A 26090-nucleotide genomic window follows, 5' to 3' on the forward strand; every position below is an offset into this window, starting at 1 on the left:
ATGGAAAGACCTTGCTTAGCAGAGTACTTATCATATAATAAGCCCTCAATAACTATTTTTCACTAAGCAGTTCTTGAGCACCTAATGTGTGCCGTCTGCCTGCTAGTCACGGAGTGGAAACATGTATGGATATGGTGTCTACCTTTGCAGAGTGTTTAGCCCAGAAGCAGCAGTGAAAAATTCCAAAGGAATCTAACACGTGTGCAGAAGGAACATTCTAAAATGGCTGATTTTTACTCCTTTTAAAGAAGAGGTGGTAGTGGTTCCTTTACTTCAATCAGTAACTTGCCATTATCTGCACTTAAAAACCAAATAGCACAGAGTGAGTGAGTGGTGGGCTCCTCTAGAGGGCAGCACAAGTGGGGAAAGTCAGTGCCACAATGTAAATCCTTCAAAAATAAAAGCTAAATAAAGCTGGACATCTTGCTGTATGTGTTAAAGGAGACGCAGCCAGGCAGTGTTTTGTCCCCAGTTATGAGTATTGTGCACGTGTGAGACAAGACAGGCCCTAAGGCAGGGGAGGCGGCTGTATTTCTTCTCCAGCACTGCAGGTGTGCGTGTGGTGCCTCCTGCCCCACTTGAAGCCACATTTAGGAAATGTTGACTTCGTATTTAAAAAATATGATATTCCCAATTTTTCTGTTCTATCCCATTTACTTATTCATTTCTTCTATTTCATATACTTTAAAAATGAGCTTAGGTCACAGCGCAGCCCCGTTTCAGGCAGGGAGACTTGAAATATGGTCCACTAGTACTTTACTAGTTTTAAGTCTGTGATACTCATTTTTGAGGAGTGGATAGTCCAAGACAAGTAGCCTCTCAGGAGATAATCATATATCTTATCAGTTCATATGCATCCTTCTAGGTTATGAATAGCAATAGTGGCACAAAATCATGCAGATTTATTTTCTATAATATGGAAATACCAGTGTGAGTACAATTTCTAAAATATTCAGTATTCACAGAATAAAAATTAACGAAATTAAATTATTATATATCAAATACAAAAACTTACAGACTTATGAAAAGTCTGTGGATGTATAAGCAGACCTTTGTTACAGATTCGCGGCTTCTTTTGACTGAATACCGCTCCATCCTTTGCCTTCCTTAGAGCTGGCACTTCTGTTTTGTAAGGCTTCCATATCTTCCTGCCTGCCTCGCTGGCTCACCTGAGACTTCTCTAGACCACCAGCTCTGGGCAGTGTCTCTCTGGCTTTGGCTGTGGCTCCTAACTTAGGCAGTTTTGGATTTCTTCCCAGCCATCCCACTCAACAGAGAGAATGGTGACCCTGCCCTCAATTTAACTCCTCCCCTTCTCCAGTAGAGAGATCAGCCCACTTCCAAAACTGGGTTCCTTCACCTCTGGGGTGTGGGAAGGGGTCAGGTGAGGGATGCTGGGAGGGAATACGAGCTGCAGAAGGTGGGTATTTAAGGGGTGCAGGGAGGCTGAAGGTGGGGGTTACAGGAAGAGGGTTGGGGGAGAGAGTCAGAGAACAGGAGTGGGACTGGAAAGAGCCAAGGAATACAGACAAAACTGCTGATTGATGTCTGAAATAACTGCATTACACCAACTAAAATGTCAGTATGTACTTAATAATGCCAGAACTGTTTTTATTATCACCTCTTCCATAGTCGCTTTTATATTTGAAATATCTAAAACTTTATCTTGCTTTATAGACCAACACACTTTCAAGATCTGTCTTTTCCCTTGAGAATAGGCAGATAATGCTTTGCATAAACTAATCTCTTCTGAGAAACAGATTAGGAAATTGTGAATATTGGCACCAGTTTTAAGCCTACTTTCTTTCCCAGGATTATTATATCTTTTGTAGGTACCTAGACTAGAAGATGACTTAGCTTTCTATAGTGCCGTTTTATGGTGTGGTTTTGTTTTTTTGTTTTTAGTCATCTTGATTTCTAACTTCAAAGTAATTGGATATGTAGGCATGAGAGTGAGTAAGATTGGTCTGGATTATATATGCAGGATTTCATACCTGATCTCACTGGACTGGAATTGTTTCTTCAATTAGTGTTTCTCTGTCTAGAGAAATGTGCCAAGATCCCTGGAGGAACCTAGTTATAAAGGGTTAACAGGGTAGATTTTAATTAAAATTGCTTTTAAATGATTTTATTTAAATATCCATAAGGACAAAAGGAGGCACATGCTGCTTATTCATATACTACTGATATAGTACAATTATAAAACCAAACCAAATTTATAAATTAAATACAAACAAAACTCTAACAGCAATAAAATGCAGATTAGCCTCATTGATTTTACGTGATGATCAAACATGTCTTACTGAACCCAAACCCCAGTTGCATTGTGGATGTGGCCTGCCTGCTGTCAGGTCCTGGTGCTTGAGTTCCACCGCCCATCTGGCTGGGATGACTCACCTCTGTTTTCTCCTTCAACTGCTGTTAAACCATGTTTATGCAGCAAGCCAGGACTGCATTGGCCTTTTCTTAGGTGCAGATGGAGCATCCACATGCCAAGACTGCTTCTCTCTTTTCTCACTACACCTGGACAATTAAATAATAACATGATGCCAATGCAGTTATTCAAACAAATGTAACTTAATATGTTTTACTAATTTTGTTTAGGATATCATTAAGAAATATATAGAGCACTCCCAGATCTCTGAGAATACACCCATGGTTTTCTCTTTGAGAATTCTTGCTACAGATCAACATAACCTATATTGTTGATTTTTTTTTGTTTCTATTAAGTTAATATTAAGTTAATGTTTGTTACGTAACTTAACAAAAAGTGAAACTATAACATATCTCCTAGATGTCCTTCATTGTGGTTGTGGGTTTTTACCATTACTCCCCTCCAAAGTTTATTCACAGGTGCATTCACATGTTGATGGAATGCATTCTGTAGGCCAAGTACTAGTCTAAATGCTGAGTCAGCGACAGCTTACTAGATAAAGTCCTTTTTAGAAGCACCTGAAATTCTTTCCAAATACTTGGTTTCTCCTAAGAGTAGCAGCCTGTGTGTGTGTGTGTGTGTGTGTGTGTGTGTGTGTGTGTGTGTGTGTAGGAAGATGCAACATCATTTAACAAATAAAATCTAATTTGTATTGTCCACTTCACCCAACAAAAATTAACCTGTGAAGACAAGGTTGTAAAGCTCCTGTTTTGGAACTAGATTTCTTATAAAAGAGAATTCTATTAATGCTGTGAATTGTGGAGAGTTAGGGACATGCCCTTTAACAGTCATAAGAAAATATCTTTTAATTGCTTTTGCTCTTTTTCTCATTCTGTGGCCATCAAAACATCTTTTCCCTCAAAATTTAGTCAGCCATTCAAATGGTGTTAGTTCTATGGCCAGTAGTCAGATTGGTTCTGTGTTTTGTTATTTATATTTTACTTTTGGAGGGATTAAAATTCAGGTTTTACAATTTAAGTAAGAGACTTTTTATTTTTCTTTACACAGAAGGCTAGACCATCAATAATACAGGTAAATGATCCTTTTTAAATTTGCTTTTATATTTTTCCAGCTATTCTTTCTGTGGAATAGTATAATACTGTCAATAATGTGCTTTATTCTAGGATACTGTAACACTTTGTTCCTACCCTTTCATCTTTGATGCCCAAGCCAAGACTAAAATGTTACAGACAGATGCTGAACTACAGATGCAGGTATCATATTTTAGAAATTATTTCTTCTTTTTAATGTGTTTCTCCCATTCTAGACATTCAGTTGTAATTTTTTCTAGTAGGAGAAAACATATTTGGTTGAAATTCCATTATAATTCTTAAAACTGTTTGAAACTTTTCAGTAATTTTGTGTTGAATATAACACACATAGGTGAATACACATTTATGTAGATTAGAGATTGGCAAAAGGACGACTTAGTAAATGTTTTAAGCTTTGGGGACCATATGGTCTCGTTAAAACTATTCTACTCTCTTTTAGCACAAAAGCAGTGATAGACAATATATAAATGAATGAGCATGGCTATATTCCAACAAAACTTTATGTATGTTGAAATTTGCATATTATATAATTTTTACATGTGGTGAAAGATTATTCTTCATTTAATTTTTTTCACCCATTAAAAAAATGTAGAAACCATACCGGGCGCAGTGGCTCGTGCCTATAATCCTAACACTTTGGGAGGCCAAGGCAGGCTTATCAGAGGTCAGGAGGTCAAGACCAGCCTGGCCAACGTGGTGAAACCCTGTCTCTAAATACAAAACTTAGTTGGCCATGGTGGCGCCCACCTGTAATCTCAGCTACTCGGGAGGCTGAGACAGGAAAATCACTTGAACCCGGGATGTGGAGGTTTCAGTGAGCTGAGATTGCGCCACCGCATTCCAGCCTGGGCGACAGAGCAAGACTCTGTCTCAAAAAAAAAAAAAAATAGAAACCATTATTAGTTCAAGAGCTATGCAAAAACAGACAGCAGGCTGGATTTGATGTGTGGGGCCTCAGTTTGCTGACTCCTGACATAGAGAATTAAATGGAACTTGGGAATTCTTTGTTGAATAAAAACTTGTTATAGAGATTTATTTAATAATTTATTTTAAATACACATTTTTATTATAAAGTATAATTGATTTTGACAAGCCACAAAAACATTTGTGAATTAGCAGCTCAAATCCTCCAATTCCTACCGTTGGTAGATATAGATACATAACTTCATTTATCTTTCCCTCTCCATCTCTCTGACTGTCTGCTTGTCTGTCTCTTTCCAGCTCTGACTGCATCTATCTATATATATGTTTTCATATTGCTATATCTGTGATATTGACAGTTTAGAGGTTTTCAAGAGAAATGAACATTTTTCAAAGAATAACTCTTTTTAACAAGTGGTTATTAGCTTTCTTTTCCTGCCATTTTGAAAGTTGTGGTTTTTACCCACTTTCTACCATGTTTCTTCAAGCGTGATACTATTTTAGTATTAATCAGCTAGTTTAAGTCACTTTCCTGGACCTGGTTATAAATCATATGATTCATAAACTGTTTTAGTTAATTTCTGTGAGTCCAGATTAGAAAGACTTGTGTGCTGTGTAAACATAAGTAACTTAGAAAATCTGTGGAAGTTAAGAGGGAAAAAAATGAACAAAACAGAGATACAGTCAGCGCCCCCAAGTCCAGAAGCACAGCTGACTGCTCTCCCAACTCACACGTGTGCTCTGAGTAATTGTGTTCTTGACTGTGCCATTCCAGGTGGCAGTCAATGGAGCCAACCTGCAGAATGTCTTCATGCTTCTCACCCTGGAGCCTCTGCTGGCCAGAAGCCCCTTCCTGGTCCTTCACGTTCGCAGGAACAACCTTGTTGGAGATGCCCTAAGAGAGCTGAGCATTCATTCTGATATTGATTTGAAAAAGCCTCTCAAAGTGAGTTCCTTCAGGATATTCCTCTAAATACCTTCGCAATTTTTCTTTGAACAGTGTTGATTAAGCAGCAGTGATCTTATTAAAATTGTGGGGTGCAGCCATTCTTTCATTCATTTTGCAAGAATTTAATCACCTCCTTTTGTCAAATCACCAAACAGAACACCTCAATATAACATTGGATAAAAATGCCAGTGGATTATTTGAAAGATTAAGAGTGCTTTCTTTGTCTTCTGCTGTCTTTGGTGTACCAGTTCCAGCTCTATCAAAAACAAGCAAACAACAACAAAAACGAAAGCTTTGACTAATTACCGCTATTAAGCTATCATTTAGGAAGATTGTGGATATCAAAGATTTAAGAGAAAGAAGGTAAAATAGGAAAATGGAAAGGTAGTAAAATCATCTGGGAAGCTATTGGCCTATTATGAGAGGCACACCTAGTACCTGCAAATTATTAAATGAAAAAAAATTTCTCTCTCCATATACCATGCATATTTCCAGGGCTTGGCATAATGCTTGGTACACAGTAGGTATTCCAGAAATACTTAGTGAATTATTTGAAATTGTTTAAAGTCATTCATCTTTTCCCTCAGACAACTTCCATATCCCTATTGCTAATCTTGTTAAGAGTTCCACTTTCAGAAATGTAATAGGCATGAAATGAACTGATCATCTCCATAATATTGTTACCCTTTCCAAAATTTCTAATAAGTAGCATCAGTCACATCAATCTGCCTGGTTGTTCTCCCCAGAATTTCTGGGTTATATTTTTGACACAGCTTTTCTTTTTGCCCTGTTTTCAGTAGGTAATTCAGGTGAGGCAGTTCTTGCTTTGTAGCAGTATTCTTCTGGCATCTGTGTAATCCAGGTCCTAGTCTCTGTCCCACTTTTACTCTTGTCCTGCTCTAGGCAATCTTGAAGACAGCCACAAGTGTAAGCTTTGTTGAATGCTGTTTTTAGCTCTGTGCCCGAGTCATTATCTATGAAATGGGGATGATAATAGTACCCTATGTATAAGGCTGTTCTGAGGATTAGGTTTACAGAGTTTAAGAGCTGGTATGTAGTAAACTCCATGTCATTTGTTGATTTGCTGTAGTTGTTACTGTTAATAACCATTATGTATCCAGCATGCCCACTTCCACTCCCTCATGGAGCCCATGTCTGTGTCTGATTAGAATACCCTCTTCTCTTCTACATGCAGCAGTTACTTCAAGAACTCTATTGAGAGTGATTTCTCCCAGAAAGTGTTCTTTTATTCAAGTTAAATGAAAAATCATTTTTTTCTATGTGCCAGAATATTTACCTCTCATTATATATTTGACTCTTTAAAAATAAAAAGTATTCTCTGCTTCTTTTATGTTTGTCTTTCTGCCCTTAAGTAGATGGTAGACTTTTTTTTTTTTTTTTTTTTTTTTGGTCTGAGTTTCGCTCTTTATTGCCCAGGCTGGAGTGCAGTGGTGTGATCTCGGCTCACTGCACCCTCTGCCTCCCAGATTCAAGCGACACTCCTGTCTCAGCCTCCCGAGTAGTGGATTACAGGTGCCCACCACCACGCCAGACTCATTTTTGTATTTTTAGTAGAGACAGGGTTTCACCATGTTTGCCAGGCTGGTCTCGAACTCCTGACCTCAGGTGATCTGCCTGCCTTGGCCTCCCAAAGTGCTAGGATTACAGGCGTGAGCCACCACGCCCAGCCAATAGATAGTATACTTTCTAAGGACACGTGGTAAATTTCTGACTTCCTTTGTATCCCTTGAAGCACTTAGTAAAAATTGTATGTATCTATAAGTACCTTGTTAAAACTACCAGCAATAATCAACAGACACACCTTGCAGTTTTCATTGCATCAGTGTGTATTCTTTGTTATGCTTTCCTTCCTTTGTCCTGAGTTTAGAAAATGGTCTGCTAAAAAGAGATAAAATTTGTCATAGATTTCCCTGAAGCATTAATTCTATTCTATTATTTTAAGGTAATATTTGATGGTGAAGAAGCAGTGGATGCTGGTGGTGTTACAAAGGAATTTTTTCTTTTGCTGTTAAAAGAGCTTTTGAATCCCATCTATGGAATGTTTACCTACTACCAAGATTCAAATCTCTTGTGGTTTTCAGATACGGTGAGTAAGTGGTGTCACAGTTAAACAGATGGATTAAATTAAACTTTCTTTTTGTTGTCAGACCAATCCCCTAACTTCTAACTTTGCAAAGGGGAACATAACAAGGATAATAATTCAAAATATTTATAAGTAATTAAAATGTTTGTCCAGTCTTCATATATACTTGTTGCCAAGACCTCACAGTGCATTTTGTGAGCCATCAGTCCCATTTCCATTTCTAGTAGGTAAGATCCAAGTCTTGTTATCGAGAAGGGTAAAAGGAAACAGTGTGATAAATTGGTTTTGTGACATGTGGAAGGTCAATAATCAAATATGTCTGATTTTAATAACTATGATAATATCACACACATACATATGCATGCACACTTTATTTTTGAAACTTCAGTAGGAGAGCTAAGTTTTTAAAGGCGTTCTAATTTCAATCAGACTGTCATTTACATTTTTTTCTATGAGAGTTTTCTTCCTAGATCTGCACCATACCAAAAGGTAGCCACTAGGCACTAGCCACATGTGGCTATTTATATATTATTTATTTAAAAGTAAGTAACAGCAAAGATTCATTTGCTCTGTGGTACTAGCCACATTTCCTGTGCCTAGTAGACACATGTAGCCAGTGGCTACCATATAAGATGGGACAGAATAGAATGTTTCTATCATGGCTGAAAGTTCTGTTGGATAGCCCTGCTCTAGATGATTGTGAGCTGTTCTCTGTATCACTAGGTACAAATGCTTAACTCTGTCTACATCGCATCTTTAAGGGATAACAACTTTTGTCAGGGTGTTTCTTTGCTACAGAAGGTAACTAAATATTAACGAGACCTTTATTCTTTTATTTTGAAAATATTTTAAGGAAAATGGTAGAATGTTTGAAGGCCAGAAACATTGCATTTCTTTTTAACACATTTGTATATGTCCTAAAAAGTGTTTTGTAGAGCACAACTGGTTTCACTTGATTGGTATAACCTGTGGACTAGCTATCTACAACTCCACTGTGGTTGATCTCCACTTTCCATTGGCTCTCTACAAGAAGTTACTCAACGTAAAGCCTGGCTTGGAAGACTTAAAGGAGTTGTCACCCACTGAAGGAAGGTACAAAGCTAAAAGGCGATTGGTATCTGAAACTGTTGTGGCTGCCTCTGGCATGAGGATTAAAGGTTGAAAATACCATCTGTACAAATCTGAGTTTATTGCATCCTGTGGTTAGACCCTGTTATGTGTGTTTTGTCTAAGATGTAGCTGTACGGCTACTTGCTTGAGACATTGCCTGTGTTATCGGTACAGTATCGGTATCCGAGGGTTATTAGTTCCAGGACACCCTGCAGATAACAAAATCCACATGTGCTCAAGTCCTGCAGAGGTCCTAGAAGAACCCATGGATTGGAAAAGTTGACCTTCCATATCCTTGGGTTTTACACCCTGCAAATACTGTATTTTCTTTCTTTAATTAAACTGTTTTTGTTGTTGAGGCAAAATAGATACACATATTTTGGGGGTACATGTGATAATATAATACATTATATAATTTGTAAAGTTCAAACCAGTGTAACTGGGATATCCATCACCTTAAATATTTCTGTTTATGTTAGAAACACTCGAATTATTCTATTTTGAAATATACAATAGATTATTGTAAACTATGGTCATCCTACTGATCTATCAAATACTAGGTCGCATTTCTTCTATCAAAATGTAATTTGTGCCCATCAGTCAACCTCTCTGCAAATACTATAATTTTGATTGGCCTTTGGTTGAATCCATGGATGTGGAACATATGGATATGAAGAGCCAACTCTATTTTATTTTTTAAACTGCCAAATAATGTTTCATTATATGGATATACCACATTTCATTTATCCATTCATCAGTTGATGGACATTGGGTTGTTTCCAGTTTTGACTATTATGAATAATGCTGCCGTGAACATTTGTGCACAAGTTTTTGTACAAATGCAAGTTTTCATTTCTCTTGGTATATGCCTAGGAGTAGAATTGCTGAGTAACTCTGTATTTATCCTTTTGAGGAACTTCCACAATGTTTCCAAATTGTAGAGCCACATTTATTTTTATTTTTATTTATTTTTTTTATTATACTTTAAGTTTTAGGGTACATGTGCACAACGTGCAGGTTAGTTACATATGTATACATGTGCCATGTTGGTGTGCTGCACCCATTAACTCGTCATTTAACATTAGGTATATCTCCTAATGCTATCCCTCCCCCCTCCCCCCACCCCACAACAGGCCCCGGTGTGTGATGTTCCCCTTCCTGTGTCCATGTGTTCTCATTGTTCAATTCCCACCTATGAGTGAGAACATGCGGTGTTTGGTTTTTTGTCCTTGCGATAGTTTGCTGAGAATGATGGTTTCCAGCTTCATCCATGTCCCTGCAAAGGACATGAACTCATCATTTTTTATGGCTGCATAGTATTCCATGGTGTATATGTGCCACATTTTCTTAATCCAGTCTATCATTGTTGGACATTGGTTTGGTTCCAAGTCTTTGCTATTGTGAATAGTGCCGCAATAAACATACGTGTGCATGTGTCTTTATAGCAGCATGATTTATAATCCTTTGGGTATATACCCAGTAATGGGATGGCTGGGTCAAATGGTATTTCTAGTTCAAGATCCCTGAGGAATCGCCACACTGACTTCCACAATGGTTGAACTAGTTTACAGTCCCACCAACAGTGTAAAAGTGTTCCTATTTCTCCACATCCTCTCCAGCACCTGTTGTTTCCTGACTTTTTGATGATCGCCATTCTAACTGGTGTGAGATGGTATCTTATTGTGGTTTTGATTTGCATTTCTCTGATGACCAGTGATGATGAGCATTTTTTCATGTGTCTTTTGGCTGCATAAATGTCTTCTTTTGAGAAGTGTCCATATCCTTCGTCCACTTGTTGATGGGGCTGTTTTATGTTATGTTATTCTCTTTCTGGCTCTTAAAATTCCTTTTATTCTTGAGTTTCTCTGTATTGATTTTGGGTCACATCAGATCAAGTATATAAAAGGACAACTTTAACGGGAGGGAACATCTTTTTGTAGAGAAGGGATACTGATGAAGGTACCCTCCATAAATGAGAGCATCCCTCTTGTATAGGACACCAATACTGAGAAACTGTAAAGGATGGGAGGACACACAGAGTGGAAGAAAAAACTTAGAAGTAATACTAAAAAGTGGCACAGGAGACCCAGACAGTGTTAATTTTTTGGTAACTGAAAGAAAAGCCTAGAGAGCAAACAGAAATGTGTCTCCCTTACTTTGCTTATGTGGCTGAGAATTATGTATTTCAAGTAATGACTTTGGCTGATTAACTGGTGGCAGATTTAAATTCCACACTAGGACTTTTCTTTCCAGGCAACTCTTGATAGAATTGCAAGACTGGAGCTCACTGAAGAAGAAAGTGTGAATGAGATCTAGTTATAAGAATGTATTCTCTTGAGAGCTAGGATATGATTGTTGTTGCCATAAACATATTCTTCTTTTAAGAGTACGTTTTTTTCATTATTCTTTAGTTAGTGTGACAGAGATAATAAAGTGTTTTTACCAAGCTTGTCTAACCCTCGGCCTGCAGGCTGTGTGTGGTCCAGGATGGCTTTGAATGCAGCCCAACACAAACTCACAAACTTTCTTAAAACATCATGAGATTTTTTTGCAATTTTTCTTCTTTAGTTCATTAGCTATCATTAGTGTTAGTGTACCACTGCTCAAAGAAATAAGAGACAACACAAACAAATGGAAAGAAATTCCATGCTCATGGATAGGAAGAATCAATATTGTGAAAATGGCCTACTTCCCAAAGTAATTTATAGATTCAGTACGATTCCCATCAAGCTACCATTGACTTTCTGTTCAGAATTAGAAAAAACTACTTTAAATTTCATATGGAACCATAAAAGAGCCCATATAGCCAAGACAATCCTAAGCAAAAGCAAAGCTGGAGACGTTACACTACTTGACTTCAAACTATACTACAAGGCTATAGTAACCAAAACAACATGGTACTGGTACCAAAACAGATATATAGACCAATAGAACAGAATAGAGACCTCAGAAATAATACCACACATCTACAATCATCTGATTTTTGACAAACCTGACAAAAACAAGCAATGAGGAAAGGATTCCCTATTTAATAAATGGTGCTGGGAAAACTGGCTAGCCATATGCAGAAAACAGAAACTGGACCCCTTCCTTACACCTTATACAAAAATTAACTCAAGATGGATTAAAGACTTAAATGTAAAAACCCAAAACCATAAAAACCCTAGAAGAAAATCTAGGCAATACCATTCAGGACATAGGCATGGGCAAAGACTTTATGACTAAAACACCAAAAGCAAGGGCAACAAAAGCCAAAATTGACAAATCGGATCTAATCGAACTAAAGAGCTTCTGCACAGCAAAACAAACTACCAGCAGAGGGAACAGAAAACCTATAGAATGGGGAAAATTTTTGCAATCTATCCATCTGACGAAAGTCTAATATCCAGAATCTACAAGGAACTTAAGAAAATTTACAAGAAAAAAACAACCCCATCAAAAAGTGGGCAAAGGATATGAACAGATGCTTCTCAAAAGAAGACTTTTTTTAAAAAAAAAACATGGAACGCTTCACGAATTTGCGTGTCATCCTTGCGCAGGGGCCATGCTAATCTTCTCTGTATCCTTCCAATTTTAGTATATGTGCTGCTGAAGCAAGCACAAAAGAAGACATTTATGTGGCCAACAAACGTATGAAAAAAAGCTCATCATCACTGGTCATTAGAGAAATGCAAATCAAAACCACAATGAGATACCATCTCACGCTAGTCAGAATGGAGATTATTAAAAAGTCAGGAAACAACAGATTCTGGCAAGGCTCTGAAGAAATAGGAATGCTTTTACACTGTCGGTGGGAGTGTAAATTAGTTCAACCATTGTGGAAGACAGTGTGGCGATTCCACAGGGATCTAGAACCAGAAATACCATTTGACCCAGCTGTCCCATTACTGGGTATATATCCAAAGGATTATAAATCATTCTACTATAAGGACACATGCACACACGTATGTTTATTGCAGCATTATTTACAATAGCAAAGACTTGGAACCAACCCAAATGCCCATCAATGATAGACTGGATAAAGAAAACATGGCACATACACACCATGGAATACTATGCAGCCATAAAAATGAATGAGTTTATGTCCTTTGCAGGAACATGGATGAAGCTGGAAGCCATCATTCTTAGCAAGCTAACACAGGAACAGAAAACCAAACACCTCATGTTCTCACTTATAAGTGGGAGTTGAACAATGAGAACATGTGGACACAGGGAGGGGAACATCACACACTGGGGCCTGTCGGGTGGTGGAGGGCGAAGGGGAGGGAGAGCATTAGGACAAATACCTAATGCATGTGGGGCTTAAAACCTAGATGACAGGTTGATAGGTGCAGCAAACCACCATAGCACATGTATACCTATGTAACAAACCTGCACGTTCTGCACATGTATCCCAGAACTTAAAGTAAAATAATAATAATAATAATAAAGCCAGTCTGACTGGGTGAAAAAAAAGTAAAGATGTGTTTTCTTCAATATATATTTTATCTGTGTACTACTAATAAAACCAGACTTACTTTTATGTCTCTTCAGTCTCAAGGAAGAAAAAAATATTTAAAAAGAAGCTCTTTTTTCACTGGTTAACATTAGGGAGAAGGTGAACAACTGTGACAGTTTTCTTGGCTTGTGAATTTTTGGAGTGTCTGAAATCAATCATTTAAAATTATATTGTTGAAGACAGTTAGCAGTGTTTTATGCTGAATTACATGGAGATAGTATATTGTTATGGACACATTTGGCATGCAAAATATCAGCTTGTTATGCCTGTGCAATGCATAACCTCTCAAATACAACTTATTTTCCTCTCTCCATCTCTTAAAAAAAAATTAATGTGAGTGTATTTTACATGTGGCCCAAGGCAATTCTTCTTCCAATGTGGCCTGGGGAAGCCAAAAGATTGGGTACCCCTGGTCTTTACTATATAGAGACTTCTGTGTTAACAAGTAAGCCATTAAGATTCCTCAGTGGATGTGGTGACTTTGTGGCTTTTTAAATTTTGTATGATGGAAGGATTATTTTACTAATGCATAAGCCAGTGAAGCTGGCTGGAGGGCCCCTGCAATACCATCTCCTCATTTATATGTATACACACACACTTGCAAGCTACACCAGAGTTAAGAGGACCCAAGTATGTCAGATTAAAAATCCATCTGAATTTCTTTTCAAGTCTAATAAGATTTGTCGGTAAGAAGAGAGAATAATTAATGAATATTTTGTAGGTCTAGTGCCATAATTCTCCGCAAGGTACATGATTTTCTGTCCGTCTGGATTTATGTTTATTCCAGAATCTTCTTTCATAGTTTTTCCTTGGAAATTGTCTGGACATGTAACTGAAGTAGAAACACTGTTGCAGCAGTGTCTGACTTGCTACTTTTCGTTTTCTGTCATTCTATGATTAGGAGTCTCCAAGAGCTTTTAGATTACCCCGGGGAGGATGTGGAGGAGACTTTCTGCCTCAACTTCACGGTAAGAATTTCCACAGTTTACTTAGGATTGTGGCTGTCTCTCTTACCATCATTAGAGTGATAATTACCATTAGTTCTTCTTCAAATCATAGAAAAAAGTCAGAGACTTCTTTGAATCAAATTATTTTTATCATAGTGTCTTGAGTGTTATAGGGGTTCAGTGAGTGTGTTGAATAAATGAATGAATGATTAATCTGTGCACTTAGGAAAATTATTGAAGAAATGATCCTTCCTACTCTTGACACATATTCTTGAGTTCGTGTCATTTTCTCCTTGATTGCATTTATTGGCAACTCCATGTCCTAAAACAAAAGATGTTTTTTAACATGCTAATGTTTTCTGACTCAAGTTCTGATTATTCTCCCACTAATTTTCTGTAATAGTTATGAAACTACATTTGTTCCTAAAGCCTCTCTCGGTCATTTGAGTTCTAGAAAGATGAATGGTCAACAAAATTGAAATATTTCTTTTTTCCACCTTAAATATAGATCTGCCGAGAAAGCTATGGAGTGATTGAACAGAAGAAGCTGATACCTGGGGGAGATAATGTGACTGTGTGCAGGGATAACAGGTTAGTCCTGACCTTGGACTGCTGCAGATGCTGCTACTTCATATTTCTGCAGTTTTACATTTAAGACCAAAATAAAAATTACTTTTTAATATTAATACCTTCTTCAGAGGAGGTAATGGTGATAAGGGCAAGAATTTACAGATTTTAAATAATTTTTAAAGCAGAGCAAGCACCAGGCCTAGATTCAGGAGATGACTGTTTTAGTTCTAGAGCTGCATCTTTTTGGCTTTGAGCAAGTTACGTAAACTGGTTTCAGTTTTCTCATCTGCCAAATGGGGATTATAATCACTGTCCTCTCTACTTCATGGGATGGCTGTGAGAATGAAATGAGATAATTTACAGGAAAATACTTTGGAATGAATGAACTCCTAGCATCTAGCACAGAGTTTCTAGTATCTAACAGAGTGCCTGGCACAAAAATACTCAAAAAATATGTGTTGAATAAATGAATTGTATAAAGGTGCTTACTATCACTGCTATTTTACTGCTGAATGATTTGTCATAGAGTCTGGATCATAACAACAAATTCAGGTACATTTGATTTTTCAGGATGATTCATAATCTCTGAGTTAACTCTTTAGAGGAGAGAAGATAATTTTGCTTACTTTTATATTAAATTGTGCTAATCTGCATGAAATCAATTTACTTTATAAACACTGAGTGCCCACTGTGTGCCAGCCATATTGCTGGCTATAGAGGGTGAATAACTTCTATCCTTAGAAGCTTGGGATTAGTTGAGAAGGGTCAATGTATGGAATAATTGCGATAGAATCCAGTGTATGTGATAGAAGTTGTAGCCCAGGTACCACGGTACTAGGGTAAGAGGCTACAACACTTTTATCAGACATTAAAAAATGCAAGTTGGAGGAAACATTTTAGGCACCAGATGAGTCGGGACTTTCCAGTTTGACACATGACAGAGAATGTTGGGTACTTGTGGAGTGGGGACTGGTGTACGGGTGAAGGGAGACTATAGTAGCATCAGAGTGGAGGTTATCAAGGCCTTGAACTGCACTTGGAGTAGAACATGGTTGGTTTCTATTTTAGAACGATTACTTTGGGGGTCATGTGGAAATAGACCATGTGCAGGGATACCCATTAGGAGGCTTTTAAGGTAGCTCAGGTAAAGGATGTTAACAGCCAGAATGAAGGCAGTGGGAAACAGAGTTGGTTATATAACCAAATAGCAGCTAGTGTCTGATTATATATGGATGGCATGAGAGAGCCATATATTGATAATAATGCTGAGGTTTCTAATTCAAACACTAACTAATAGGAAACAGAGTCTATAAAGCAGGTTCAAGGGAAAGTTCCATTTTGAATATATTGATTTTGATATGTCTTTGTGATACCCAGGTGATTGTGTTTAGAGCAGAAAATTTATATATCTCAATAAAGAAGTCTTATATGAATATTTTTTAATTAGTTATGTGAGCCTCAATCACTATTAAATTTGAGGTCACTTACAGCAAGAATCAACAAGAAAGAAGTGGTGAAATGAAAAACAAGGACAAGGAAAACGTAATTTCTTAGAGGAGCTATGTAAGTTAGAATAACATGCAGACTCTTGAGGATTTGAGCATAATTTGCACATAGACTAGCATTGAAACTTCCTGGCTTAAGGAAAGAGCAAGTAGGGGGTGGGAAAGGTGAGAGAATGACAGTCTTTCTTTGGAAGCCTTTAAAGAGGAAAGCAAAGTTTCATTTAAGCTATGAAAAAAGATACAGATGTGGAGAAACTAGACGGTGTTTGTATGCATGCAGGAAAATTAAGTAAAACTCACTCTGGACTTTTATTGGCTTCTTCCTCTAAATAGTTGGGAAGATGCAATTGGAGATCCTATTAAATTGACTCTATCCAAGTGATCTATCTTGATTTTCTTCCATAATCTTTCCTTTTGAAAATAGGAATGGGCTGGATGCAGTGGCTCATGCCTGTAATCCCAGAACTTTGGGAGGCCAAGGTGGGTGAATTGCTTGAGCTCAGAAGTTCAAGACCAGCGTGGGCAAGATAGCAAAACCAAGTCTCTACAAAAAAGTACAAAAAAAAAAAAAATTAGCCAGGTGTGTGGCAGTGCACATCTGTAGTTCCAGCTACTCAGGAGGCAAAAGTGGGAGGATCACTTGAGCTTGGAAAGTGGAGGCTGTAGTGAGCCATGATCATGCCTCTGCACTCCAGCCTGGACAACAAAGCAAGACCTCATCTCCCCCTCCCTGCAAAAAAAAAAAAAAAAAAAGATAGAAAAATATTGACAGACTTCTTCTTTCATCCTTGACTACTTTTTTCTTTTTTTTTTTTTTTTCGAGACAGAGTCTCACTCTGTCTCCAAGGCTGGAGTGCAATTGTGCCATCTCGGCTCACTGCAACCTTCACCTCCTGGGTTCAAGTGATTCTTCTGCCTCGGCCTCCCGCATAACTAGGATTACAGGTGTGTACCACCATGCCCGGCTAATTTTTGTATTTTTAGTAGAGACGGGGTTTTGCCATGTTGGCCAGGCTGGTCTCGAACTCCTGACCTGAGCTGATCTGCCCGCCTCGGCCTCCCAAAGTGCTGGGATTACAGGCATGAGCCACCGCTCCTGGCCCATCCTTGACATTTTAACAAACAATTCGAAGCTAGTGTGATCTCATACAGCATTCAGTAACCATTTTTTTTTTTTTTTGTCATGTAAACCTTCCAGACTATCCAAGAAGCCTCAGCTTTGGGGAAAGTGAGCTATAGTATCAGAGTTGAGTGAAATGATGCAGAAGCCACCCAGACACGCAACAAAACTGGCTTCAGTTGATGGAATTATCTTGGCTCTAGAAACCTAATATAGAGGCTAGTCTTGATTCAAGTAAGAATGTTGCAATCAAAACCATTGATAAGAATCTCTTGGGGCTAGAAGCAGTTTCCTTTATATAACATTGGTACTTTTGTTAACAGTAAATAATTTATTTTCAGGATGTTTATTTCCTTAATAAGAACAGGCTTTTTATTCCATATAATAAGATAATGTTTTTAGAATTGGGAAATTTATGGCAGATCATAAAGCAGATTTGTTAGCCCAGCTGATTTGTCTTCCTTCCTGGTTTTGGGGATTGCTTTATAACATTGTGGATGCGTGTAAGTACGTATGTAGATACATACGTAGCCTTTCAAACAATGTCTTAGCTTTTGCATTAAGTTTCAGACAAGATAATGTGTGCATCATTTGTTAGAAGCTAACAGTGGGATAGGCAAGCATCCTGAGGAAGGGGAACATTCAGAGCGTCCTCATTCTCTGCTGAGTCATCATAATGCTCTGTGAGTATGATCCAGTGGCTGGGGAAATGAATGACCTAGTGCAGGAATAGGCAGTTGGCAATGTAGTCTGCAATTGAGGCAGTGGCCAGAACTTATTACTCCTTTTCATATCTTTGTCAAGTTATTTCTCTTAGCATATTTTTTGTCTCTTTTTTTTTTCTTTCTGAGTCTGAATTTTTCTCTTTCTGTTTCTCCATTTCTCTCTCCCTGTCACTCTCACTGTCTTTCTCCTTATTCAACAGACATTTCTTTGAATCAACAATTGAATTGACTCAACAGTTGTGGGAGAAACTGCAGGAATAGTAAAATATAACACAGTTTGTTTACGGTGATAAGCTGTTCTCAGATGCAACCATAAATGGAATATGAAGACTAAATTGGGTGGTTGAATCTGAAGGCGTTCAGAGAAGTCAGCTTGGACAGATGCATCTGGGAGGACAGATACGAGATAGAGCTAAGTTTGGAAGCCTACTAAGATTTGGATACTAGAAAGTAGAGAAGAGGATATAAACGTGAAAGGTGCTCTGTAAAGGGATGGAAAAATCTGAGTTGTCGTTTCAGACAGAGAAATTTTGATTGCATTTTACTGTGTTCAAGATGTAGAGAACAACTTCTGTACTAGGTAGAAATTTAGATTTTGGTTTTTCAGAGTACTCATTGAGTACACTGTGAACTCATCCATGCTGCTTTAGGCACTGATGTACATGTCTTTGTCACTCAGTGACAGGCAGGAGACCCTGTTGCTGTCACAGTTACCTGTTTGTCTTCGTTTGGGCTGCTGTAAAAAAGTACGATAAACTGGATGGCTTATAAACAACACAAATGTATTTGTCACGTTCTGGAGGCTGGAAGTCCAAGATTAGGCTGCCAGCATGGTTAGGTTCTGGCGAGGGCCTTCTTCCACGTTGCAGACTGCTGACTTCTCGTTGTATCCTAGCATGGTAGAGAGCAGCGATGGGAAGCAAGCTTTCATGACTCTTATACGGACACCAGTCCCATTCATGGTTACTGCTGTACTCTTTACTATAGCTGTTTTGGTTAGGGACCACCAGAAAAAGACATGAGTGAATTTTTTTTTCTTTTCATTTTATGCTGCACAAAATAGAAATCTTACCAACAAAGTACACTGAGGTCCTGGTAAGAAAGGCTGTATGAAGTTATAAAAGATTGATCATTATAGTCATTATTTCCTTGGCTGTATGCCATAATGTAGTCATTGGCAGTCCTAAATTATATGACTAAGAAAATGAAAGAGCTGTAAGAAGAATACCTACTGGACTTTTAACTTAGGCAGTTGTATACACAGATACTTCTGGCATTGAGGCTGTTTTTGTTAACAGTAAGATATTTGCTGGCATTGCTGCCCCAGGGGAAAATGCCAGAGGAATACCAATTCTGTATTCATAATTTATTCCATTTCATTTGGTTTTAAAATGCTTTCTATCCTTGGACAGAACCTACACAGTCAAATGAGTTGTAGGCATCCAGGTAAAAGAACATCTGTGGCTGATTACTGGTGGCTGCATCATAGACAAATCTTGCCACCAGCTGGTAGTCACATCTGGATAATACTATATCACATGACTACTCATGGTTAAGCATTTCTTATGGTCTATAACATGGTGTTATTACCATTAGTGAAAAACCCATATATCATTCTAGATTCCCTAAAATTTACCTTAATTTGATGCAATCAAATTAAATGCAATTGCTGTCTTCCCATTTTCCCCATGTTAAAAAAGAAACGGATGACACACACATGGGGCTGGGGGGTGGGGCAGTGGGGGGCAGAGAGTAGAGTAAAAAGATCACATAGTAAGAAATGCCAAACTTAAGGTAAATGCTTCAAAGGGCATCTAGATTCCGTAGTGAGAACCTGAGAATAAAACTCATGCATGACAAACACTTCTTGCTCCTTAAGATCTACTTCAGGACCGCTGGCAGACTTCAGTTGATCTTTCAGGATTGTTTCTGAGGATTGCAGTCTTTAAGATCTGCATTGTATTTGCACTGGACTATTACAGGAACAGCAGAATTAAAATACCAGTAACACTTCTTGAGTGCTTACCATGCGTCAGACACTATTTGAAATATTTTACATGTAAGCCTCCCCATTTACTGATGAGGAAACTAAGGCACAGACAGGCATAAGTCTCTTGTTCAAGGTTACACATCTAGAAGTCCAGGATTCTAAACCAGAGCCAGGATTCAAAGCCAGGTGGTTTGAGTTAGACTGCGCTCCATTGGCATCAGCATATGGCCTCTCAGGGGCTAAGGCTGGGGCTCAAGAGTTCCCATCCTCCTTTCCCCCTAGGAAGAAAAATGACTTTGAAGACTTTGCTGTTTTTCGTTTCAGGCCGACTAGGTAATGTTTTTAAAAAGCAAAATTGGAATAGTTAAAAACATAACTAATATACGTATGAAATGGAATGTCTGAATTTTTAAACTTAGGTGAAGACAATGCTTATATTTAAAATGCTATTTCAAAGTCCTCATGAATGCCCTTAATAGTGACTGCATGGTCTGCTATGTGAATGTGTATTTTTCTGTTTCTTCACTGTTGAATATTTGGCTTGTTTGTATGTTCTTTTTTATTCCTCTTTTTTCTCTTCCCCACCACCACCATTTTTAATAAGACTATATCAAGCATCTTTTGTGTATAAAGGATTTTGTGCCTTTAAATTTGCTTTTTAATGATAAGGTCTCAGGGGTGAAATGGAATTAAAATGTATGACATTTGAATTTGTTGGTAGATATTTTTGATAAATTGATTTTGCTAATGAATTATACTCCCTTGTATGTCATTATCACCATTTCACCCAGTCCTTAGAAACATGGTGTGTATTCTTTAAAAAAAAAAAAAAAAAAGTTGCATTTCTTTCACACATAGGCTACTTTACATACTCTACACAGTATTGATGTATTTTACTGCTGTTTACCTCTAAAATATTTGTTTAAAAAATGAATTAACTAGAAGGTTAATTCATTTGTGGTTGCACAGCATTGTGAATGTACAAAATGCCACTGAATTGTTACCTTTAAAATGGTTAATTTTATGTTATGCGAATTTCACCTCAATAAAAAGTGTGTATGTGTGTGTATATGTGTAAATGTGTCTATGTGTATGCATTCAGTGTACATTCTCAGGCAGAGAGAGCTGCCATGCCAGTTTTCACAGTAAGCATCGGCATGCCAGTTTTCTGCATAACACTCAGAGAGTTGGTTGTGTATTGCATGCTGCGTTTCTTTCTGCCAGTTATTTTGTGTTTTGTTGACTAATTTTGGCCTATGATAGGTTAAAATGGTTTATGAATGATAGTGTTTGACCTACCTTGAAGCAAGGGTATCCTGCTAGATGTTAACATGTAGGTTTTTGGGTTGCCAGAGAAACTACCAAATAAGCAGTCCAGGAAACAATATAAAGATTAGCCCAGTTAGGAAATGGCAGAAATCGCTTGACATCACAAACATCCCTGTATCCTTAGAGAAGTGGCCAACAATTCTCTAAGCTAGAAAACCCCATAGCTAAAGTCTTATCATAAACAAAAGAAAGATTGCTGGCCAGAGCACATAGCTAGGAACGCTTGTCTCTAGACCCTGCCAGAGCCCTGGCTCACCTAGTGCTGCAGGTTCAGGAACACGCAGCACTAGGTGAGTTCTTTCTGCCTCAGGCAGGGTTTGCAGTCTTTCCTCTTTTTAGAGACTCTGCTGATTTCCTTTATGTATTTCTCTAGTAGGACTTAATAATTTTCATATGATTCATAGGATCTCTTCATTATGTGTATGACTATTAACCCTTTACCATCCATATTTATTGTAGGTTTTATCCTCTGTTTTTGGTTTTGAAAATGTAGAGTGTCTTTAACTCTGTGATTTCTTAATTTTTGTGTTGTCATGTGTGTTATTTCTTTTGGTCTTATATCACTCTAATCCTAGCCGTTCCCTGTCCAGTAATTGATATTTAATATATTTTCTTCAATTAGTCTGTAGTCTGAGGTAAAAATCTAAACTGTTTCCAAATTGCTAAAGGTTTTGTTAGCTGTTCTTAAGGTGAACATTATGGTAATTATATTAGGTTCCAGATCCAGTTTGAGTTTTCGTTAGAATTGTGATAAAAGTTAATTTGGGAAGAACTGACATTTTTGTGATATTCAATCTTACTATCCAAAGGCTTATGTTATGTTTATTTGTTTTTTATTTTTACATAGGTTATACACATTTCTTATTAGAGGTTTTATAAATGTTTTGATTTCTTATTTTTACTGTGAGAGCCTTTCACATATATTTTGATCATTATTAGTGCCTATAAATGGTTATTGGTTTTTGTGTATTTATCTGATAACTGGTCAATTCATCAAACTTATTAAATTGAATTGTTTTCCAGTTGATTATCTTGGGTTTTCTATATGTAAAAAACATTTCCCAATACTTATGCCTCTTAGTTGTGTTTCAATCATTTTTGCTTTTTACTGGACCCAGAAAAATAGTAAAATGATAGTCTTTCTCATTCCTGGATATAAGAAATGAATATTAAATTTTATTAGATTTTTTCTCTATTAAGATAATCATATGATTAAGATAATCAGAACTTCGTATGTAATATATTATTCTGATTTTCTCTTTTGGTTGGCCTGAGCATAAGGAAGATTAACATTACCTTAAGGTTGTTTGTACTCAACAATCTGTTGTTATTAGCAACAGGTCAGTGCTGCCTTCCATTCCCTAGGATAAAGCAATATAATTTTGCTTCTTTGTAATTTTAACCCTTCGGGGAAAAGGAAGCAAATGGCATCTGATTTTTTAATTTTTCTGGAGTCCAGTTTTTTAAAAAAACTTTCTGCTTCATTAAGAATGAAGCAAACATAAAGTTGAAATTGCCTTTTTTATCCTTTCTGGGAGATGATAAAAACCTGATATTATATTGAGGAAACCAAAACAAGATAGTTTAATTTCCTGCATTTCTGAATTAAAGGCCACATTCTTCTCTCATAATAAGGAATCATAAACATAGGGAGGGATGTAGTGATGTCCGTTTCTCCCATTTTGTAACAGGAGAGAAGGAGGATTGAATTTCCAATCACTGTCTTTATCTTTCATGTAATAATAATAGCTAAGAATTATTCAGTACTTATATGGTTTGGACGCTATTCTATAGGCTTTATATGTATTAATCCATTTGCTCTTCATAGTAACCTATGAGGAAGGGACTATTCCTATTCCCTTTTGTAGATGAGGAGAAACTGAGCACTGAGAGTATTAGCTGAGTTGCCTAAGGTACATTACTAATAGGAGGCAGAGCTGGGATTTGAATACAGGCAGTCACAGTACGAAGTCTTTTGTATATATTTTTTGAAAATACTGTTTTATTAACACCACAGTGATAAACAACTTTAAGCTTATGTTTCTTTATAGATCACTGGCTCACACATAATTCAAAACCCACACAGAAGCTAAGAGTCTTTACATTAAATATATTCTTCCTAAAAATCCTTACTGTATGCATCTGTCCTCAAGCAGTAAAATTTGATTATGCACCATTTTATAATTAATATGTCACATTTACATAGCAAAATAATGAAGGCACAGCTAATACAAGCAAACTTAAACCCTTTCTACTTCTGAGCTGGGGGTAGGGGCACACACTTGGATTGGTTCTTCAAGTATATGTTTTTTCCAAACATTAGCTTCAGTGAAGAGTTCTGATGATTTTCACAGCTACACCCTAAAAGCTACATGACAGAAAGACGTCACAAGGCTCAAAGTACATAACGCTGGATACACATGCTTTACAGAATTTGCTACATTCTACATCTCTTCAAGTAAATTAATATTTCTAAAACGCTAGGTAAAGTGATTTAATACTTAAACATATTTGGGGTATTTTTTACGTATTTGTAAATAGGCACTACTAAGAAAACACAAACATGAGATTGTAACTAATGAGTACATATGTTGACAGTATTTTACAGGTTTTACACCCTCCTTCTTGGAACCATGTTGCTTCTCTAAATTCAAATACTCAAAACATTTTTCAGAACTTGAAATGGCAGTTTTCCTGGCCTTATTAACAGTAGTGTCATGATCTCCATTGCAGTCTTCCTCAATGCCATCAATCTCCTGTGAAGTGTAAAGCTGATGTCTGCGTTACAAAAGCAAAGTCTCAAAGATGACGTTTTTCTTGGGTTCTGCCTTCTCTGCACTGCGAAATGTCATGAGTAAAGAAATTTAAGAATTAAGCACTGAGAACGTGTTCAGTCATGGCTTGGGTGTTCCATGTGTAGCGTATGCTGTGTGATGAATGGGTTTCAAAGTGACGTTCTTTACTTCGCATCTACTAACACCCTTTGTAAACCTCAGTCCTCAGAGAAGAGACCATGAAAACATAATTTTGGGTTTAATTCGGTTTTCTTTGACACCTTTTGATATATTTATTATGTTCAAAATAAAAGTCTAATTTGAATTGAGCTGGCCAGGATCTAATTGCTTCAATTTAATCTATTTTAGGAATGTCAGAATAAATTCACATTGTATTTTGGTCAAAAACCTGAGCCTTTTTAAGTCCACCAATATTCTGGGAAAAACAAAACCAGGCTTTTTTCTTCGTGGGCTTTCTCTTCATCCACCTCTGCCCCCCTTACTTCTTGGCGTCATCAGGCATCTCGGCGTGGGCATCGTCATGTTTGGCCCCCGCGGCAGCCTCTGCCGCAGCCTCCTCCTCCTCCTCCTCTTCTTCCCCCTCCTCCTCGTCATCCTCGTACTCCTCTTCCTCCTCCTCCTCCCCCTCCAAGGTCCATGCACACCCCTCCATCTCGCCGGTGAGCTCTTGGATCTTGGCGAGTAGGGGCTTATAGATGTCATTATACTTTTTTTCCAGAGCCTGAAATTCCTTATCAAATTTGGCTTCTATCTTATCGCATCGCTTCTGCAGCTTTTTGAGGGCCAGGACTCGGCATTTCACCGAATTAGGCAGGCTCTCGATAAAGTCATTTTTCGGCTTTGGGGCATTCTCTGCAGGGGTCTGGGGTTCCTCAGCCATCTCACCAGCCGCGCTGTCAGGGTCACCAGCCGCGCTGTCACAGTCTCCACCCTGCGCACCGCCTTCCGCCATTACCTCCTCCGCCGCTGCCTCCGCTGCCGCCGCCGCCGCCTGGCTAGGCTCCGCAGGCCCCTGGTTTTCCGAGTCGGCCATGTTAGAGGAGAAGCCGCAGAGGTCTAGGAGGGCTCCCGCAGAGGCCCTGCACCCGAGCTGGTCCAGAGAGATCTTGCGGATGCGGCAAGTGGCAGTGACGCGCGGCCGCGGGAATGACGTTGGCTGCGGCCCCGCCTCCTGCTTTCGCGGCACTTGACTGGCTTCCCACTATCAGCTGACGGCCGTGCGCTCATACTGCACCAGATTCCTCCTGTTGCTACCCTGACATCTTATGGGCCCTCAACACCCGCCTGTTGGACAGACACCCTGTTCCCAGCCCACCCATGTACCCACCCCCCTGTAGAGCTGGGCTGGGAGTGTCAGTGGCTGCCCGAGGTGCTTCTTCAGGAACTGCATAGATGGCCTCAGACCGTTTTCCGTGTGCTCCTCACCCCCATCCAGGCCCTTCTACAAATGCCAGTGCATATGTCTTCGCTTTCCTCTGCATCTCTCTCCATAGCTGGCGTTTGATCACCTCTTAGATTCCTCCACATTCCTCTCCATGCAGTGGAGGAACAGGCAAGCTGGCTCCATTCCACCCCTTTGGGGACCTGGGGTGCATGTGTGTGGATAGGGCAGCTTGCATATCTAAGCTCTGTACCTGTGTGTCCACCCAGCACCCCCTTGGCCATCCCACACACCTAGCGGCACATATCCTGGTGTCAAGGTCGTCTCTCAGCAGGACGCCCCTGGAAGCAGTTTTGGAGCCATTTGGGTAGGAAATCTCAGAGTTCCCGGTGTCCTGGTGTGTGTTCTAGAAAATCCTACAGAATCTTTGGCCTGTGGGAAGGACTAAAGCTTGAGGAGGGCTGAAAAAAAGCAAGTATCTCTAAAGCATGGGGCCCAGGGCCAAGGCCCCCTCTTATCTTGGTTAAAGCATGTGCCATCTATCCCACCCGGCTCACGTTCGTCTTCCCGGCCTTCCCCCGACACCGTCTGCTTCCCTGCCTTCCCCACTATCTGTTTTCACACCTTTCCATACCACGTCTTCTCCCTCCCTCCTGCCCC

General features: G+C 38.6%; 2 protein-coding genes and 1 non-coding gene across 15 annotated transcripts in view; 1 reads left to right on the forward strand and 2 right to left on the reverse strand.

The window, feature by feature from the left end:
- Positions 1 to 26090, forward strand: part of HERC3 (HECT and RLD domain containing E3 ubiquitin protein ligase 3) — a 117301-nt gene that overhangs the window by 80107 nt on the left and 11104 nt on the right. For 8 of the 13 annotated variants that reach the window (XM_002814961.5, XM_009240190.4, XM_009240191.4 and 5 more), the window contains 7 exons: positions 3443 to 3466; positions 3559 to 3648; positions 5183 to 5353; positions 7320 to 7463; positions 8386 to 8552; positions 13970 to 14036; positions 14524 to 14606. In XM_002814961.5, coding sequence (XP_002815007.1) covers positions 3443 to 3466; positions 3559 to 3648; positions 5183 to 5353; positions 7320 to 7463; positions 8386 to 8552; positions 13970 to 14036; positions 14524 to 14606 — 746 coding nt within the window. Of the gene's footprint in view, positions 1 to 3442; positions 3467 to 3558; positions 3649 to 5182; positions 5354 to 7319; positions 7464 to 8385; positions 8553 to 13969; positions 14037 to 14523; positions 14607 to 20207; positions 24461 to 26090 lie in introns of those variants that run through there. The other 5 variants (XM_054554151.2, XM_009240192.3, XM_054554153.2 and 2 more) reach the window with 2 other exon arrangements.
- Positions 12065 to 12171, reverse strand: LOC112133344 (U6 spliceosomal RNA). The gene has a single exon (XR_002914988.1). It is a non-coding gene; the product is annotated as a U6 spliceosomal RNA (small nuclear RNA).
- NAP1L5 (nucleosome assembly protein 1 like 5) lies at positions 23237 to 25212 on the reverse strand. Its single transcript, NM_001133495.1, is given in 1 exon segment — positions 23237 to 25212. A coding segment is annotated over 1 exon segment (555 nt). The 5' UTR covers positions 25083 to 25212; the 3' UTR covers positions 23237 to 24527.

Source organism: Pongo abelii, chromosome 3 (assembly GCF_028885655.2).
Source record: "Pongo abelii isolate AG06213 chromosome 3, NHGRI_mPonAbe1-v2.0_pri, whole genome shotgun sequence".
NCBI lineage: Eukaryota > Metazoa > Chordata > Mammalia > Primates > Hominidae > Pongo > Pongo abelii.